The 17,510-nt window shown below is 37.9% G+C and overlaps 2 protein-coding genes across 3 annotated transcripts; both read left to right on the top strand.

Moving 5' to 3' along the window:
* Positions 1-133: 133 nt before the first annotated feature.
* On the top strand, positions 134-8,334 carry LOC134819021 (pseudouridylate synthase RPUSD4, mitochondrial-like). The gene is made up of 11 exons (XM_063828777.1): positions 134-350; positions 661-753; positions 1,320-1,387; positions 1,692-1,786; positions 1,994-2,057; positions 4,124-4,198; positions 4,373-4,475; positions 4,686-4,793; positions 5,725-5,833; positions 5,951-6,017; positions 7,813-8,334. The coding sequence occupies exons 1-11, from the start codon at positions 260-262 to the stop codon at positions 7,951-7,953; spliced, it is 1,014 nt and encodes a 337-aa protein (XP_063684847.1). The 5' UTR covers positions 134-259; the 3' UTR covers positions 7,954-8,334.
* Positions 8,335-8,520: 186 nt separating this feature from the next.
* Positions 8,521-17,302, top strand: LOC134819019 (actin-3-like). 2 transcript variants are annotated; one of them, XM_063828775.1, is made up of 9 exons: positions 8,521-8,626; positions 9,676-9,750; positions 11,144-11,286; positions 13,988-14,094; positions 14,553-14,698; positions 15,156-15,240; positions 15,675-15,761; positions 16,219-16,326; positions 16,671-17,302. In XM_063828775.1, exons 1-9 carry the CDS (start codon positions 8,534-8,536, stop codon positions 16,865-16,867), a joined length of 1,041 nt encoding a protein of 346 aa, XP_063684845.1. In that variant the 5' UTR covers positions 8,521-8,533; the 3' UTR covers positions 16,868-17,302. The 2 variants fall into 2 exon arrangements, with proteins under 2 accessions (XP_063684845.1, XP_063684843.1); XM_063828773.1 differs by lacking the exon at positions 11,144-11,286 and adding an exon at positions 12,041-12,189 and having other exon boundaries at positions 8,524-8,626; positions 16,671-17,284.
* The last annotated feature ends 208 nt before the right edge of the window (positions 17,303-17,510 follow it).

Genomic DNA, 17,510 nt, shown 5'->3' with positions numbered 1-17,510 from the left:
GAAGAATGTATGTCCGATCTCGATTGAGCAATGAGCTGCAGTGTCATTGAATTCTCACCAATCAATTAATGAATTAACGATACTTGATTCATCACACTGAGTTGTGAGTAACAAATAATTATAAAAAAGGATGTCGTTGAAAGTTTGCCCAGTATACACGGTCTGTACGAGACATACTGTACAGTTACCACAGTTACCACGGGTTCACAACCCAACACAATGTCGGAACTATTCCAAGAACAGATCCAATCAGACTAAAATGAAACCAGAGACTGTCCACTCCAGGATTCTTTACAACGACGACCGTATTCTAGTGTACAACAAACCCAATCGGAAGGCTGTTCATAACGGTACATTCTAGATTTACAACCACCATTTCTTTGTTATTTAAAATATACAAATCTAGAGGTTAAGACGTTAATTATTATTTCGTTGTTCTAAACCAGATTCTTATATTATGTATTAACAGATCTGATTGATAATGACATATTGATGCTTTTCATACAAACAAGTTAAAACAAATTCTTTATGTCGTGCATCCTGGGTTTGGACAGGATATGCCCGCTTAAAATACTTCCATCGCGTTACATTACATAATTCTCAATAAATGTAATAGATTTGTAGTGTTGTAATTAGTTTAAATAATATTATTTCGTCCAGGTCCGAAAGTTGGGAAGACTATATATCAGCAGCTTGAAGAGGCTAACGTAACTCCGGTTTATCCAGTCCACAGACTTGATCGAGATACCACAGGTGAGAAAATACTTCCAGTGGATCTCCCAGACAATGATTTAACATGGTTACAACATGCGCTGCTTTAAACTGACTATAAATATTAAACGAGGTCTGATTACTATAAATATGTTGTAAATCACTATATTTCGAGCCATTTAAACATTGATCCATGGATTTTTGACCGAATTTCAATTCTCAGGATATATCCTAACATTCTGATAAACGTTTTTATAATATAATAATATGTAGAATATAATGCGTACATTCTTAAGGACGCAATTACTCGTTCACTCTAGAATTTGGACATTTAAGGAGTAGCCTTTAAAAATGATTTCAAACCGGTGAATTCTCGACTACAGAAAGCTGTCTTGATGAATCGAGAATTGAATTTTGACTGTGGTACTTAATCAAAATTCAAAGTGTCGACAGATTGTTTCTCTCATAAAAATAATTCCAGCGGCAGTTAATTTAACTGTGTTACTTCAATAACATCAACGTCTAGTCTATCTAGTCTATCTAGTCTATCTAGTCTATCTAGTATATCTAGTCTATCTAGTCTATCTATAATGAATCACATTTTCTAGGTTGTCTGCTATTCGCCAAAGACCAGGAAATGGCCAACTACCTCTCCAACCTTATGAAGCACCACAGGGTCAGCATTTTCGTAATTTGTAATAAATTTATCTGCAGTATCCAAGAAAACTCTGCTACCAGACACATGCTAATGGACACACAATTGTGCACGAAAACTAAAAACTTGTCAGTTGTCGGGCGTGTTGGATACTGTCTTTTTAAAACTCTCTGTTTTAAGGGTGTTTATTTCTTTCAATTGTCTCCTCAACCAGTGATGAGTGATATACAGTTTGCACGTAGAAATGCGTATTGAGTGGTTTCAGTAATATATCACGTGATATATCACGTGACGTATCACATGATTACCTAAAACTTGTACCCAGGTACTGAGGAGCTACTTGGCCTTGTGTATCGGAATACCAGAACAAACTAAAGGAGAAGTGGGAGGTATTATCGGACACTTCAACCGGAATGGAAGGTTATTAATAAGTTTTCTATAAACTTTCTCAGCAGACTATTTTAGGGATAAGGGTTGTTTTTTTTGTTGAACCTATTTCAGATATGACAGTAGAACTAGGAAATGAACGCTTATTTCTTTTTCAAATGATATTGGGTCCCCACCTTAGTTGTTAGTAAAGCCTTTGTTCATCATAAGATGTAAATCTTGATACCCTTTTCTCTTCAGATGGCAGATGGGTATGACCAAGAGGATAACTAGTAACAATAGGGACACAGTTTCAAAATATCGGGTACGGAATATTGGACTAATGTTGAATAAATTGGCGATTACTATTTGCTGATATTTATATACAGCTATTACATAACTTACACCTTTTGTTACAAAATTCGTTTTTTCCCTTCTTAGAGATCTTTCGCATATTACGTGAGGCATATTTTTGCCATTTTAAACCTCATCTTCCCTACCCCCTCCGTACTCATTTTTACAATAGCTATTGTGTAGAAATTACAAACCCCCTCTCCCCTTAGGCTGCTTACGTAATGTGTACGACCCTTAGGTTATTAATCTTTAGTAGGCTATTAACCATGATTGAACTAATTGGGGTAATTGAGCGAACAATTTAAAAATTTGGAAACTGATCTGTTTGGATGTCGTCATTATTCCAGATATTTATGGGTTTGGAAAACAACTTCGTCATTTTAAATCCGTTTCGCTTTCGCGGCATCTTCTCAAACCCCGCATTTAATAACCTATTCAAATGTGTTAAAATGGAGTTTCTAGTATGTTCGCAAACACGAGTATAAGCAATTCAATGTTGATTGGGTGTTGATTCAATGTTGATTGGGTGTGGCCTCTAAAAATCAAATTTTCAAATTTTGGCGACGGAATCCTCGAATGAGTAGTTACAGTGTATAACAAGTATATAACTCTTAACACGTATAATATGTACATATCCGGAAACATTAAAACTAAAAGGGCACGGCTTCCTTGAGTCTGGGGACTTAAAACCGTTTAGTTGTAAAAACTTAAATTCTGTGTATCATTGAAACAGTAATTGAAGTACTTAAGGGAGTCAGATTATCGTGCCCTAAAGTGTGTTTAGTGTGCCCCACCCTGTTCTTAATAGTTTCCTCCATATTATACAGCAACTAGTTGCTGTGGAAACAAAGTTAAGTGCAAATACAAAATAGCACGTGTGATGGGGTTAATAGCACGTGTGATGGGGTTAATAACACGTGTTGTAGGAACACGGAATGTGACAATCAAAATGTTGGTGTTGAGTATTAAGATGCAAGGTAATACTGGGAGTAGGTTTATGATCTCTAGACGTTATAATTTATATATATATTTTATATGTAGACGTTTGTAACTTTATGGATTGCTTGCTACTCAACTTTAAGATAATCAGTCTTTTACATCGGTTTGTGTATATTAGAATATCTAGAATGTTAAAAGTATCAAAAATGTCCAGAATATTTCAATAAATCTTCTGTGACAAAAATCTGGAGAAAAAACGTGATGGCGACCATCAGCAAGTTACTCATCCTCTTGCACCTTCATCGGTCATAAGGAATTACAGGGGTGGTGTTATATCGTACCCTGTGGAGCGTAGTTTTAAACGAGTACGGATAAATTATGATGGATAATAAATGATCTATTTATTAAGATCAAATCAATTTTTGAAAATAAATCAAATAAAGTCTCCTTGTAACTACACACATCACGCGTAATGAGCTGGTCACATTTTAATATTTACTAGCAGGAACCCGTATAACCCTAAAATAGTGTCAAGACTCAAGAGACTAAAATAATTATTACCTATTTAATTCGCGTTTTTGACACCACTTGGGGGTTCAAATTTTGGGCTCTAAAACTCCTATTCCTTGGCCAATTTTTTATTTTTTCATGCTGATTTGGAGGCCATTAAAGCATTTGACCCAGTCAAAAAAGTATCAGTTGTATATCTTTTACGGTTTTTGCGGAAAGTTGCGTTAAAGTTGATGCCGTGGTGTCAGTAAAATGGTACGGATAAACACATCCATATATATCGTCTCGCTTTATATATAGTAAGATATAACTATATTGAACAGAATCATGCTGCACCATTACATAACATTCTACTCGTAATAATGTCATAAATATCATTAACCTAGATAATAATTACAGACAAGAAAATATGTAACAAGCACAATTTTAAATATCATATGACAGGATAGGCTGAAAATAGATAATTTGAGAGCGGCAATGAAGGAGCTATTCTCGTACCGAATGCAATAAACTTCACAACCCTAGCCTGCTATTTCATGACCGTTAAGAATGTAATAATCTAAAACTAACTCTCTCTTACCCTGTCAGGTTCTAAAGACTTATCTTGATGCTATGTCCATGATGGAACTGCAGCCTGTCACCGGAGCTAAACATCAACTCAAGGTAGCTTTTAATTGGTCGGTAAAACCTTTCTTTTATTAATACCTGTAAATATTATGGTTTTTACCTAAAGTTAAGCGAGATCAGAATATACATTATGTTATCCTCAGAAATTCTTTGATTCTCTGCTTGGTCTACTGTCTAGCTACCAATCTCTCAAAACCAACCACCTTTCAGGTACACTGTGCCCAACTCCTGAAAACGCCCATATTTGGTGACAACAAATACGCCCCCAAGGCTTTACATCACTCAGATCTTGCTCAAAGACTAACGGGACAGTGTAAGGATGTTCAATATTTTAACTATTATTTATAAATAATAATACAAATATTGAACATTATCTATAATTCGGGGAATTTGGATCGTCGCACGGGAAATTTAATGAGACGAACATTAAGAACTGGTTTTAAAGTACCCATAAGTATTAAGTACGAGGCAGAGTCTGGATTCTAAGATTTTGTATTAATAATGTTATGTCATATATCCACAGCTTGGGGGTGGAATCCAGTGCATCTACACGCCCACCGAATTCTTATCCCGGAGTACAAACAAACGAACGACCTCGTAATTACGGCGCCTCTCCCTACCTACTTCTTAGGTTAGAATACTTACACTTGGTTAGGGGTCGTTCACATATTACGTTATCAATATTTGAGCAATTTTTACCCCCCTCCCCCCTTCCGTAATCAACCCTAATCAAGACCCAACCCCCCCCCCCCCCCTGACAGCAATATTACGTAATCATGGCCTAAAATATTGTCAAATTGTTATTATTTAGAGGGTAAAAAAGAAAATGTTGATTACATAATCAACGACCGAACCCCCCCCCCCCCCCCCCCGTAATCAACCGTAAGCATTTGGAAACCCCCCTCCCCCCTCGGCTGATTATGTAATATGTGAACGACCCCTTAGTCAGGGTCACGTGACATCTTTCATCTTACATCTTACATCTTTCATCTTACATCTTACATCTTACATCTTTCATCTTACATCTTACATCTTACATCTTACATCTTACATCTTACATCTTACATCTTACATCTTACATCTTACTTCTTACATTTTGCATCTTACATCTTACATCTTACATCTTACATCTTACTTCTTACATCTAATATCTTACATCTTACATCTTACATCTTACATCTTACATCTTACTTCTTACATTTTGCATCTTACATCTTACATCTTACATCTTACATCTTACTTCTTACATCTAATATCTTACATCTTACATCTTACATCTTACATCTTACATCTTACATCTTACTTCTTACTTCTTACATCTTACATCTTACATCTTACATCTTACTTCTTACTTCTTACATCCTACATCTTACATCTTACATCTTACATCTAACATCTTACATCTTACATCTTACATCTTACATCTTACATCTTACATCTTACATCTTACATCTTACATCTTACAGTTACTTAATCTCAAAAATACATATCTTGCAACAACACAAGACATGACGTCATAATAGTTAACATGTTTCGGTTGTTTCCCCTGTTTACTATTTCAGCGACACTAATGAGAATTGAATCCTACACCTTCCACCGGACCAGAACCGCTCCACAGAAAGACAGAACCGTGGATAGAGTTGACGAGGGATTCCTGCAGAAACTCACTGGGTAACTAATACATTACTAGTCACACCCGTAACATTCACCAGTCACGCCTATTCTGAAGAAAGCAGGCCTATTCTGATTTCTGTAGAAGGCAACTTGTAATGATGGATTGTGTTTCAGGATGAGCGCAAGAGAAAGTTTCTACGATATTAACGCCACTATGCCAGAAGAAGATCAAGATTTACAGGTGCTAATTTATATTGCATTATGTTTTTTATATTACATTATGTTTTATCAATAATTTAGAGCTCAAATCGACGGTTTAGTTATTTCTAACACACATTTTTATTAAATTGATTTTTGCAGATCCAAACAATGTTGCCCCAAAGCTCGACTTACTCGACTTAGAAAGATATAGAATTTCTCTTTCTTTTAAGTTTTATGATAGTCTCTAATCGACAATTATTAACGTACGCCACTTTGCAACCCCCAGGTCTCTACTACAAATTTCAGAGCTGTACACAATGTCGACCAATATAACTCATCAAGATGTTTCTACACTTAAATTCCAAGCTAGACACCCAAAATTTCTTTCCAAGTCTCCCCCCTTCTAGACGTCCTGTTTGACGGGATTAATTTTTAAGAGTAGAATTAAACTTTTGTTCAGTCTACCATTTATGAGACAGGTCCCCGTGTGACCGAGGTCATTGTCACACAGACTAAAAGGCTATCCTTTCGTTATTTAAATTTCTCGTTTGTACTCATGGAAGTTTGATGCGTGTAAGCGTAAATTTATCTAACCTTTTTGGTGCCGTAAGTCTACTCAAGTAACCAACCTGACTTCCAAATATAATGCAGCATCCATACGGAGTGGAAATTATAAGAATAAAAATGGAATCAAGAGAGTGGAATTATGTTTTTTGGTTCGGACTTCATGTAGCATGTAGCTAGGACTCATCGTAGCTCATTCGCTTACAATATACAATATTGCTATCTCTGAGGACGCTTTTTAATGAATCTAACTCATTCACTGGAAAAGAAGGTGAACAAGAAATGCGGCCGCTTTTCTTTTGTGGATGGCCGCTCAATTTCCCGATCCGTGATTGAGTATTTGATCATATTCCATACCACCTAGGGACCCCAGTCTTTACTGTTTATAAGCATGCAGTTATGGCGGAGTGACAGGCCGAGCGCCGCCCAGTTGATATAATTCCATATTTAATTTGAAAATCGTGTATATTTCTATGTAACCATATGTTTATTGTTTATGCAACCTGACACAGATCTGTGGAAGCTTACGTCACGATTAGGAAACTTAGGAAACATTTTCCTAGCACACTTCCTTTCTCTCTTTAACAACATGTTCTAGATAAATTATATGTTTAATTGTCTTTACTCTTTAGTGAAATGTATTATAGAATTATTACACAATTAAAGATTTAAAGGTACCCTAGGTAGCTTTATTTAAACAATTAGCTGTAGCTAAATAAATGAGATGCTGGGATATCAATCCATCAATTACATATTGTGTTCGATTGGTATTCGATGAGGTTGATGATGCCAAAATCAAGTATCAGCTTGTAAAATTGTATCCAAAATCAAGTATCAGCTTGTAAAACTGAGTCTACCAAAATCAAGTACTCGAACTTAGTCAAAATCACGTAAAGCACTGATTATTAACTTACTAGCACAAGGAGTTTAACAATAAACCAATTAGCAAAATCAGCATTAAAACAAAGTTTCTCAATATTAAAACGAAATTACGTACCTTACTCGGGAATATTATAGCGGGTTAATTTATGACTGGGAAAATTAATGACCGGAAAAAATATGGCGGAATTTTCCAAAACCCACCAAGCATCAAAATGTATTACTATTAGTTTACCTTACTCGGGAACATTATAGCGGGTTAATTTATGACTGGGAAAATTAATGACCGGGAAAAATATGGCGGAATTTTCCAAAACCCACCACTTTATCCCAGTCATAATATTCCCGAGTAAGGTAATCAATATCATAATACAATTACAATTTACTCCCAGGACATGTCGTACGCGGAGGAAGATATGTACAAGCGCTCAAGGAAAGACTTGACCCGATCATTTTCCAGTTCCAAGGGTAAACAACACCTCAAGATTAATAATATGATGCGTCGAACTGTCAGCAAAAACTCGGAGAGATAAAAGTTCATGTTTAATTTTTCTGTCATTTTTCTGTAAGATTTTTGATGATCGCAATTTTTTAACCTTTCACTGGATTTGATTAAGAATTTGGTGGATGAAAATGAGATGATTTTTTACTGGCTGAAACCTTCTTATTTTTGATTGGTGATCCCACTGGGACAAAGTTGCTTGGGATAATTGTCAGCAATGTGTATTGTCTGTTTGAGTTTCAGTATCTATTACATTTAAAACGTTTCCAATTATTTATATGTTACGCAGCTGCCAATCCTAACATAAACCTACCACATGTGAAATATTGAATATACATTGAATTTGTACAATGAAATGTATACAATGAAACATAAACAAAGAAATATGCACAATTTAATCTCATTTCCAAGATACATTTGCGTTTCATTGTACCCGAATATGCGAAATAAAATGTGCTTCCGTGTCTGATTTCCTTGTTGGTAGCAATTTGAAAAGTTATTTAATATTCTGACCACAACAAAACCAGCTCTTCTTTTGTTCACCTAGCAACACATCCAAGTTGTAAACAGTCACTTTAAACTAACCATGGCGATAATTTAGCTGTAGGTGCATGGTAGCGATGGTAACCATGGTAGCGATGATTGATGAACCTGATCATGATGGTGGTATCATCGCTGGGTTAACTTTACCTTCTCAACGAAAGGTAACTTTCTTTTAATTGTGTGTTTTCGGATGACGCAGCTAAATTTTCAATTTTACGTCCTAGAAAAAAACTATCTTGAGAATTGTGTCTCAATTTTAAAACGCAAAGTCTAGGTGCTATACTACTATAGTCTAGCTGTGCTATACTACTTTCTGTGTCTATTTTAGACCAGCAGAAGGGCTGTCTTTGTTAATTATTGGGAATGTTTACATATTACGTCATCACGAATCCCAGGATTGCAGACCCCCACCCGAGAATGTTAATTGTTAACGTAACGTAATGTGTAAAACTAAAAGATCCCCAGTTATGTAGTTATAACAGGTTCTTCACGCTTTTGTGTTAGCGCTATGTGCCCATTTTAATGCGGAATGATGATATTACTTCTCGGGCAAAATAACGAGGAAAGAGATATCTCTATATTAAAGTGCTATATCCTTAAGTCAGGAGTAAGGAGAGGGAGAGGGAGATGGAGAGGGAGAGGGAGAGGGAGAGGGAGAGGGAGAGGGAGAGGGAGAGGGAGAGGGAGAGGGAGAGGGAGAGGGAGAGGGAGAGGGAGAGGGAGAGGGAGAGGGAGAGGGAGAGGGAGAGGGAGAGGGAGAGGGAGAGGGAGAGGGAGAGGGAGAGGGAGAGGGAGAGGGAGAGGGAGAGGGAGAGGGAGAGGGAGAGGGAGAGGGAGAGGGAGAGGGAGAGGGAGGGGGAGGGGGAGGGGGGAGGGGGAGGGGGGAGGGGGGAGGGAGGAGGGGGAGGGGGAGAGGGAGAGGGAGAGGGAGAGGGAGAGGGAGAGGGAGAGGGAGAGGGAGAGGGAGAGGGAGAGGGAGAGGGAGAGGGAGAGGGAGAGGGAGAGGGATCTCCTAACCTTACTCATAGAGGTGAGGAGAAATCTGACTCGTTTGCTTTTTAAGAACCAACTCTCATCCCGCTATAGCAAAATTAAAAAATAAGAGAGTAAAGTCAATACAGTGTGACACCAAACAACGTGTAACTGTTAGGAAGCAAATTGAATTTTATTCTCATTTTTGATTATTTTTTATCATATATATTTTTCACAGTCGCTTTTACCACTGAACGGAACAAGAGTTCTTACCGATAAGGAAAAGGAAGAAAAGAAGAAGAAAATGTTGAAGGTTTGTCAGTTTTATTTAATTATAATTTTATCATACTCCACTTAAATTGCTTAATAATAATATCATGGTGATCTTATGTTAATGCAGTCATCATTTCTAATCTGAAAAATAACTTTCAAGCTTTTTGAGCCATCGATTGCTGAATGCACTATGTTGAATGTGTCGGTATGCGGATTGCACATACCGATGAATATTATCAGATGTCTCTTCTTTTTCTGCGTAATTTGCTTTGCTAAAGAAGGATGTTCTGCTGGTTATATCATCAGATCGTTCATCTTTTCGGAACTTCAGAACTGCTCACCTTTAAATTACACTATCCGCAACTCGGAATGTTCCGATACTATCGATATCTATTTTTGGACGTTTGTATCTCCCTTTCTTCCGCGGTAATCTTGGTGGTGTAACTGGTCAAACCTTCGTTTTAGTAGCTCTATATCCTCGGGGCGCCACGAAAAGGTGTTTGCAGGTTAGAACTTACATTTACAATAGTAAGAACTTCTGGTAAAGGAAGTGGAAGTGCTACAGATAATTGAATGCTCCTGCTAATTGAATGCTCCTGCCAATTGAATGCTCCTGCTAATTGAATGCTCCTGCTAATTGAATGCTCCTGCCAATTGAATGCTCCTGCTAATTTAATGCTCCTGCTAATTTATTTTTAATGCTCCTGCTAATTGAATGCTCCTGCTAATTTATTTTTAATGCTCCTGCTAATTGAATGCTCCTGCTAATTGAATGCTCCTGCTAATTTAATGCTCCTGCTAATTTAATGCTCCTGCTAATTTAATGCTCCTGCTAATTTATTTTTAATGCTCCTGCTAATTTAATGCTCCTGCTAATTTATTTTTAATGCTCCTGCTAATTTAATGCTCCTGCTAATTTAATGCTCCTGCTAATTTAATGCTCCTGCTAATTTAATGCTCCTGCTAATTTAATGCTCCTGCTAATTTAATGCTCCTGCTAATTTAATGCTCCTGCGGGGCGCGGGCCTGTCGATCAGTTATCAATGAGTTCTGAAGGAACTTCGACAAATGTTTTAGACCCTGTTCCTCCCTCCCTCCAACGAAAATTAATTGGGTGCACCATTTGAATACCCAGCTGAAATTGCTCATTGACATTATCATGGAAAACACAGCGTGCCATTGGTAACCAACATGGGGACTGGGGAGTGTCCAAAGAGACCGACGTTTATTTTTATCTATTTTCGCGCATTCAGCTATTGCATATTGTCTTTTCAATGTTGCATGAACATTGAACCTGCACTGTGAAAATTCTGCTAAGTTCAGTCCTGTCTATTGTCACGCCTGCATGAGGGTAAAATTAGTGCACATCTCAAATCTCAAGTATAAATTAGTGAACTTCTCAGATCTCAAGTATAAATTAGTGAACTTCTCAGATGATATGGCATGTGTTTATTCATGAACTGAGGGTCGGTCCGGAGGAGGCGAGCCTTCTCTTGACAGAGCATGTTTTTACTGACAACACGACCAGAGCCGAGACTGCCACATTACTTTTTGATGAGATGGACGCAAAAGCTTTGTGAGTTTTTAGTGATAAAATAATTTTAGTTTTAATGTAGAATATGTGAGATTTTGGACTGAATTTGATCACGGTTAAATGGAGTTGCTACTAGCCGAAGTTCCTTAAAACCATCATGTTCAATATATATATATATAATATCTTAAAGCTATTCAAACATTATCCCCGAACTCCCGCCGAAATTAGAGGATCTTTTTCGGTGTACTGTGGGTCACCCTGGTAACTCTCCACGCAACATATTCCTACTTTTCTGTGTACTGTGGGTCACCCTGGTAACTCTCCACGCAACATGTTCCTACTTTTCTGTGTACTGTGGGTCACCCTGGTAACTCTCCACGCAACATGTTCCTACTTTTCTGTGTACTGTGGGTCACCCTGGTAACTCTCCACGCAACATGTTCCTACTTTTCTGTGTACTGTGGGTCACCCTGGTAACTCCACGCAACATGTTCCTACTTTTCTGTGTACTGTGGGTCACCCTGGTTACTCTCCACGCAACATGTTCCTACTTTTCTGTGTACTGTGGGTCACCCTGGTAACTCTCCACGCAACATGTTCCTACTTTTCTGTGTACTGTGGGTCACCCTGGTTACTCTCCATGCAACATGTTCCTACTTCCTCACCTGGGTGGGAATAACTGGGATTAAACTGTGGATAACTGGTCGCGCAGTAGTGTCCAGTACCTTCTTACTCTTATCTCCTCTGGCCCATGTTCCAGTAGGTGATGACTCTCATCTACTGTCCCTCTCTTCAGATCCTGCGAGACGAACTGTTCTTTAGCTACCACGTGGGGCGGTGTCCTGACGAGTACAGATTCCTGCTAACTGAGCACGTGTTCACCACGTGCCAACAGAGGGAGCAGATCATGGGACTCTTCTTTGAGGAGTTCAAGACATTAGGCTTGTGAGTTTTAGGTATCATTAGGCTTGTGAGTTCTAGGTATCATTAGGCTTGTGAGTTTTAGGTATCATTAGGCTTGTGAGTTTTAGGTATCATTAGGCTTGTGAGTTTTAGGTATCATTAGGCTTGTGAGTTTTAGGTATCATTAGGCTTGTGAGTTTTAGGTATCATTAGGCTTGTGAGTTTTAGGTATCATTAGGCTTGTGAGTTTTAGGTATCATTAGGCTTGTGAGTTTTAGGTATCATTAGGCTTGTGAGTTTTAGGTATCATTAGGCTTGTGAGTTTTAGGTATCATTAGGCTTGTGAGTTTTAGGTATCATTAGGCTTGTGAGTTTTAGGTATCATTAGGCTTGTGAGTTTTAGGTATCATTAGGCTTGTGAGTTTTAGGTATCATTAGGCTTGTGAGTTTTAGGTATCATTAGGCTTGTGAGTTTTAGGTATCATTAGGCTTGTGAGTTTTAGGTATCATTAGGCTTGTGAGTTTTAGGTATCATTAGGCTTGTGAGTTCTAGGTATCATTAGGCTTGTGAGTTTTAGGTATCATTAGGCTTGTGAGTTTTAGGTATCATTAGGCTTGTGAGTTTTAGGTATCATTAGGCTTGTGAGTTCTAGGTATCATTAGGCTTGTGAGTTTTAGGTATCATTAGGCTTGTGAGTTTTAGGTATCATTAGGCTTGTGAGTTTTAGGTATCATTAGGCTTGTGAGTTTTAGGTATCATTAGGCTTGTGAGTTTTAGGTATCATTAGGCTTGTGAGTTTTAGGTATCATTAGGCTTGTGAGTTTTAGGTATCATTAGGCTTGTGAGTTTTAGGTATCATTAGGCTTGTGAGTTCTAGGTATCATTAGGCTTGTGAGTTTTAGGTATCATTAGGCTTGTGAGTTCTAGGTATCATTAGGCTTGTGAGTTTTAGGTATCATTAGGCTTGTGAGTTTTAGGTATCATTAGGCTTGTGAGTTTTAGGTATCATTAGGCTTGTGAGTTTTAGGTATCAGATTTTAGCTGAGAGTGCGCTAGCGGCTTGAATTTGGGTCCGCTCACTCCGGTATGAGTGTTGACTGTAGAAGAAATCACAAGCTAAGGTCTATATTTAAGCATCTTTTGTGTCTCTAGGCCCTAGGGTGATATTAGCATTGATCAGAAGAATTCCTGAAGATGTACAGATCAGCAATCAGCACTTAAATGTTCGATAAACCTTTGGTCGATAGCACATTCTATTTAACCGTGAGACAAATTGTCCGGTATTTTCAATACCTCGCATGTGGTGTTCACTTATGAGTATATCAGGTGTTAGCAAGCCCATGCCAATAAATATAATAATTGTTCTCAGAATGTTTGTACCACAAGAGTTCCTGACTTTAATCAGTTGTACCTCAGAATGTTTGTACCACAAGAGTTCCTGGCTTTAATCAGTTGTACCTCAGAATGTTTGTACCACAAGAGTTCCTGGCTTTAATCAGTTGTACCTCAGAATGTTTGTACCACAAGAGTTCCTGGCTTTAATCAGTTGTTCCTCAGAATGTTTGTACCACAAGAGTTCCTGGCTTTAATCAGTTGTTCCTCAGAATGTTTGTACCACAAGAGTTCCTGGCTTTGATCAGTTGTACCTCAGAATGTTTGTACCACAAGAGTTCCTGGCTTTAATCAGTTGTACCTCAGAATGTTTGTACCACAAGAGTTCCTGGCTTTAATCAGTTGTACCTCAGAATGTTTGTACCACAAGAGTTCCTGGCTTTAATCAGTTGTTCCTCAGAATGTTTGTACCACAAGAGTTCCTGGCTTTAATCAGTTGTTCCTCAGAATGTTTGTACCACAAGAGTTCCTGGCTTTAATCAGTTCCGGCCACACGAGTGGTATTGTGATTAACATGAGCAACACTTACACTAGCATTGTACCCATCTGGAACCGTAAGTTATTCACTTATTAAATAGTACTTGGAAGTCGTCGTATATTTCATAATTATCCGGATATTCAAAGTTAGTGGTTAATTATGCTTGATCTGTGGTTGAATTGAATATCCTTTTTTAAAGGGAAGTAAAACTAAAACAAGCATTAGTAATTAAAAAGTAATCAATTAAAGCCACCTCCAATTCCTCAAAATATCACTAATAACTAAATAACTAATAACTAAATAACTAATAACTAAATAACTAATAATCTGATCTCTGAGAGCCTTTTGGGAATTTCAAGATTTATTTCAGCTTGTTATAACACAGTAGAACAATGAGACTAAACTGTAAACTTTATATAAAGTTGTGAGAGTTATGCAGGGGGGGGGGGGGTGGTATGAGTGCTAAGTACTCCGGATATAGCACCCAGCCTTTTAGAATCACAAACCCCCCTCCAAATCTAACCCTCACCATAGTGAACATATTGAGAAATAAAGCAGTAGTGCTCCAAGTTGGAGGCCAGGATGTCACCAGAGCTCTGGAACTACTCCTGAAACAGAGACGAGCAGATCAAGTCTACAGGACCTCTGACTTTGATCCCCTGGTAGTTGAAGACATAAAGGTTAGGTTCGCGCTGTGTTGTTCGTAGTACCTTATCTAGCTAGATAAGCTTTCTCCAGCTATCCGATAGTTCCGCCAGTTTTTGCTTAACTTAAATCTGCGAAATCGGCCACAAACAGACCTGTGCTAGGGTTATTACTGAAAATGTTTTTGACACCGCGCACAATGCACAGGAATGTTTTCATGTTTCCAAAAAAAGTTGACATGTACAGCTTTACATGTGAGCAATTTAGTGTTTCCGAGTTTTGGATGTGTTGAGCTCCGATTTGGCGAATAAGTTATGTACCTGTCAAAATATCATATCATCGGCAAATTATTGAATGTTTCAATAGCTTGTATTCGACACCTCCTCTTCCTCCTCCTCCCACTAGTTTTCTTGCCTCGCGCATTTAGTCATGGGATGATTATAATAATTAATTAGCGTTACTATATTACGTAGTTTTCACTGTTATTTACAGGAAAAACGTGGCTATGTAGCACTGGACTACGAAGTAGAGATGTCGAAACCTGCGGCTCTAAGTACAGAGTATGAACTGCCGGATTGTAAGTATCTGAAGTTTAACTTGATTAACAAAACTGGAATTTACTTTGTCTTAGTAATTACTTCACTCACAATTCTACAGATTTACTGTGATCTAAATCATAACTTTTAGAGCTCCAGTGCTGACTTTACCGATCATACAGAGCGGATGATAATAAGACAGTTTAATGTCAAACACCAATGGACGTTTCTAACTTTCCCCAATTATGAGCTTCATTTACATTCTAAATGAGATTAAAGTGAAATAAAACCCGATTTACGGCAGAAAAGCTTTTCTAAAATAATTATCTGAGTTTTGTCTGATTGAGAATACCAGAGAGAGTAATGCTAGAGCTACTAGTAAGCAAGTACAAAGAGCACATTACCGTATTACATTATATTATTTCTCTTTCTTAAACTTTCGAACAATTTTCTGATAGAACATTACCAATTACAGGTCAAGTGATAAACCTCGGTAGAGAACTATTCCAGTGCACAGAATGTCTTTTTCAACCCCATCTCTTCGGAATAAAGAACACACAAGGTTTGACAACACGTTAATTTTTATTCGGCAATGATAAGACTTTCTTGGAGGTTCAGTAACGGCGTCTTGCGTCATAAGATACTTGGCGTGTGCCAGAAAGTGTCATGTCGTGGCCATACTTCCCATACTTCCCATATTTAAATCATGGCCAGGTCCAATCTCTGCCGTCTGCTAAACATTAAACAGGCGTTATTTGGACAGGTCGGCCGGGTGGTGTAGTGGTAACAGATCCACATCATGTACATTCTTCTGTTAGATACTTCCAGGCCAAACTGGACTACTAGATTTTTCTAGAGAACAGCTTTAAAACGCTAACTTCCCTCTTTTCACGGCTAAACAATTACTCCTCGTTAAACGCATTAAACTAAACTTGGTAAATTTCATATAGCGACATTTAACCTCTCTTTTGACAAGGCTATCTCGCACTTCCAGATGATTTTACGATTTTTTGCTGCAGGGCTGATAGGAAGCGTTAACCAGCTTATCGACACATTGAATGGTCAGATTAAGCAGGATATCGTCGCTCAGTCTGTCTTTCTGACCGGATCGTCTTCTATGTTTCCAGGTATAACCATTTTAATTGTGTGCCAGCAAATTTATTGGTATTTACATTATATATATCGTGTGGTTGTTATCTCGTCATATAATTCAGGGTCGTGTATCTTGTGACTTGTCCTCAAATTTGAGTAGGTCCGGTGCCGCGCACACGTGTTGACGCCGCGCACACGTGTTGATAGGTAGAAAGAGTTTTTATTGGGAGTATTGACAAGTTGAAGATAAGAAGCGGGATATAGTGATCTGCCCTGGCCATTAGTTATAGATGATCGGAGCTGGCCGTACTAAAATAACGGTAAACGACTCTCTAACCCACGCCATCTTTAATGGGTGTTTAATTAGTGCTTGTACCAGGTCTGGTCGAGCGGCTGCGAGCCGGAATTGCAGAAAAACACTCCGCTGTAAACGTTGTAGCTCCGCCCGAGAGAAAGATGTCAGCTTGGATGGGGGGATCCATTTGGGCGGAGTTGAGTGTGAGCAAGAACTTGTGGACAACTAAAGAGGAGTTTGATGCTTATGGCCCTGATGTGGTCCATTCAAAATGCTTTTAAATACCTCCGAGAAGCACAGAAGCAAGGGAACTTTATTAATTCATTGTGTGAGATGAAAACTTATATAGAAGAAATGGATTTAATTTTGGCAGTTTATTATCGGAAATTTGTTTTTTTGGCATACATTTTTGACATTTTTAGAAACAAAAAAAAAGTGAATAATGGTGAAAATAGCGATGTCGTACAATTTAAAGAAAACTTGATTTTTTTGTGTTGAATTTCAACAGCGCTGCTATGTGAGTGATTTTGAACGCTTAAGAATAAGAACGACATCTGTTGAGTGTTGTTTTATTATTGACCGATTATATGTTTTTAAAAGCGGAACAATCTTCACTGTGTAAAGTTTAAACTCTTTATACAGAAGGAAATGTTTATTGACAATTATCTTGTAGAATTTATTGTAAATATTACATCGTAAATAAGATATTTTTCGTTAAGATTTAAGGTGTTATTATTATTACTCATTCGAACAGCAATGAGTGAGGCTATGGTTGTAACATATTATTCATTGGTTGGGACGGCATTGTATATGTGTGCCTTCATTCTGTGGTCTAGACAATGCAATTTGAGAAAATTTGGCCCTGCCCTCTTCAAGCAGTTTTAGGCTTCATTTGAGCCGGAGTTGCTTTATAATGCTTATGCT

This window comes from Bolinopsis microptera, chromosome 7 (genome assembly GCF_026151205.1).
Source record: "Bolinopsis microptera isolate Bmic1 chromosome 7, MBARI_Bmic_1.0, whole genome shotgun sequence".
NCBI classification, from domain to species: domain Eukaryota; kingdom Metazoa; phylum Ctenophora; class Tentaculata; order Lobata; family Bolinopsidae; genus Bolinopsis; species Bolinopsis microptera.
The sequence above is the reverse complement of the archived record's forward strand: the minus strand, read 5'-3'. Positions and strand labels throughout refer to the sequence as shown.

Excerpts from the sequence above, each read along its gene's own strand:
- LOC134819021 (XM_063828777.1), top strand. The coding sequence starts at position 260 with ATGAAACCAGAGACTGTCCACTCCAGGATTCTTTACAACGACGACCGT. Across the intron at positions 1,787-1,993 it reads CACTTCAACCGGAATGGAAG|ATGGCAGATGGGTATGACCA; the intron begins GTTATTAATAAG and ends TTTTCTCTTCAG. Across the intron at positions 4,199-4,372 it reads GAGCTAAACATCAACTCAAG|GTACACTGTGCCCAACTCCT; the intron begins GTAGCTTTTAAT and ends ACCACCTTTCAG.
- LOC134819019 (XM_063828773.1), top strand. The coding sequence starts at position 8,534 with ATGGTAGCGATGGTAACCATGGTAGCGATGATTGATGAACCTGATCAT. Across the intron at positions 14,699-15,155 it reads TGGTAGTTGAAGACATAAAG|GAAAAACGTGGCTATGTAGC; the intron begins GTTAGGTTCGCG and ends TGTTATTTACAG. Across the intron at positions 16,327-16,670 it reads ATCGTCTTCTATGTTTCCAG|GTCTGGTCGAGCGGCTGCGA; the intron begins GTATAACCATTT and ends TGCTTGTACCAG.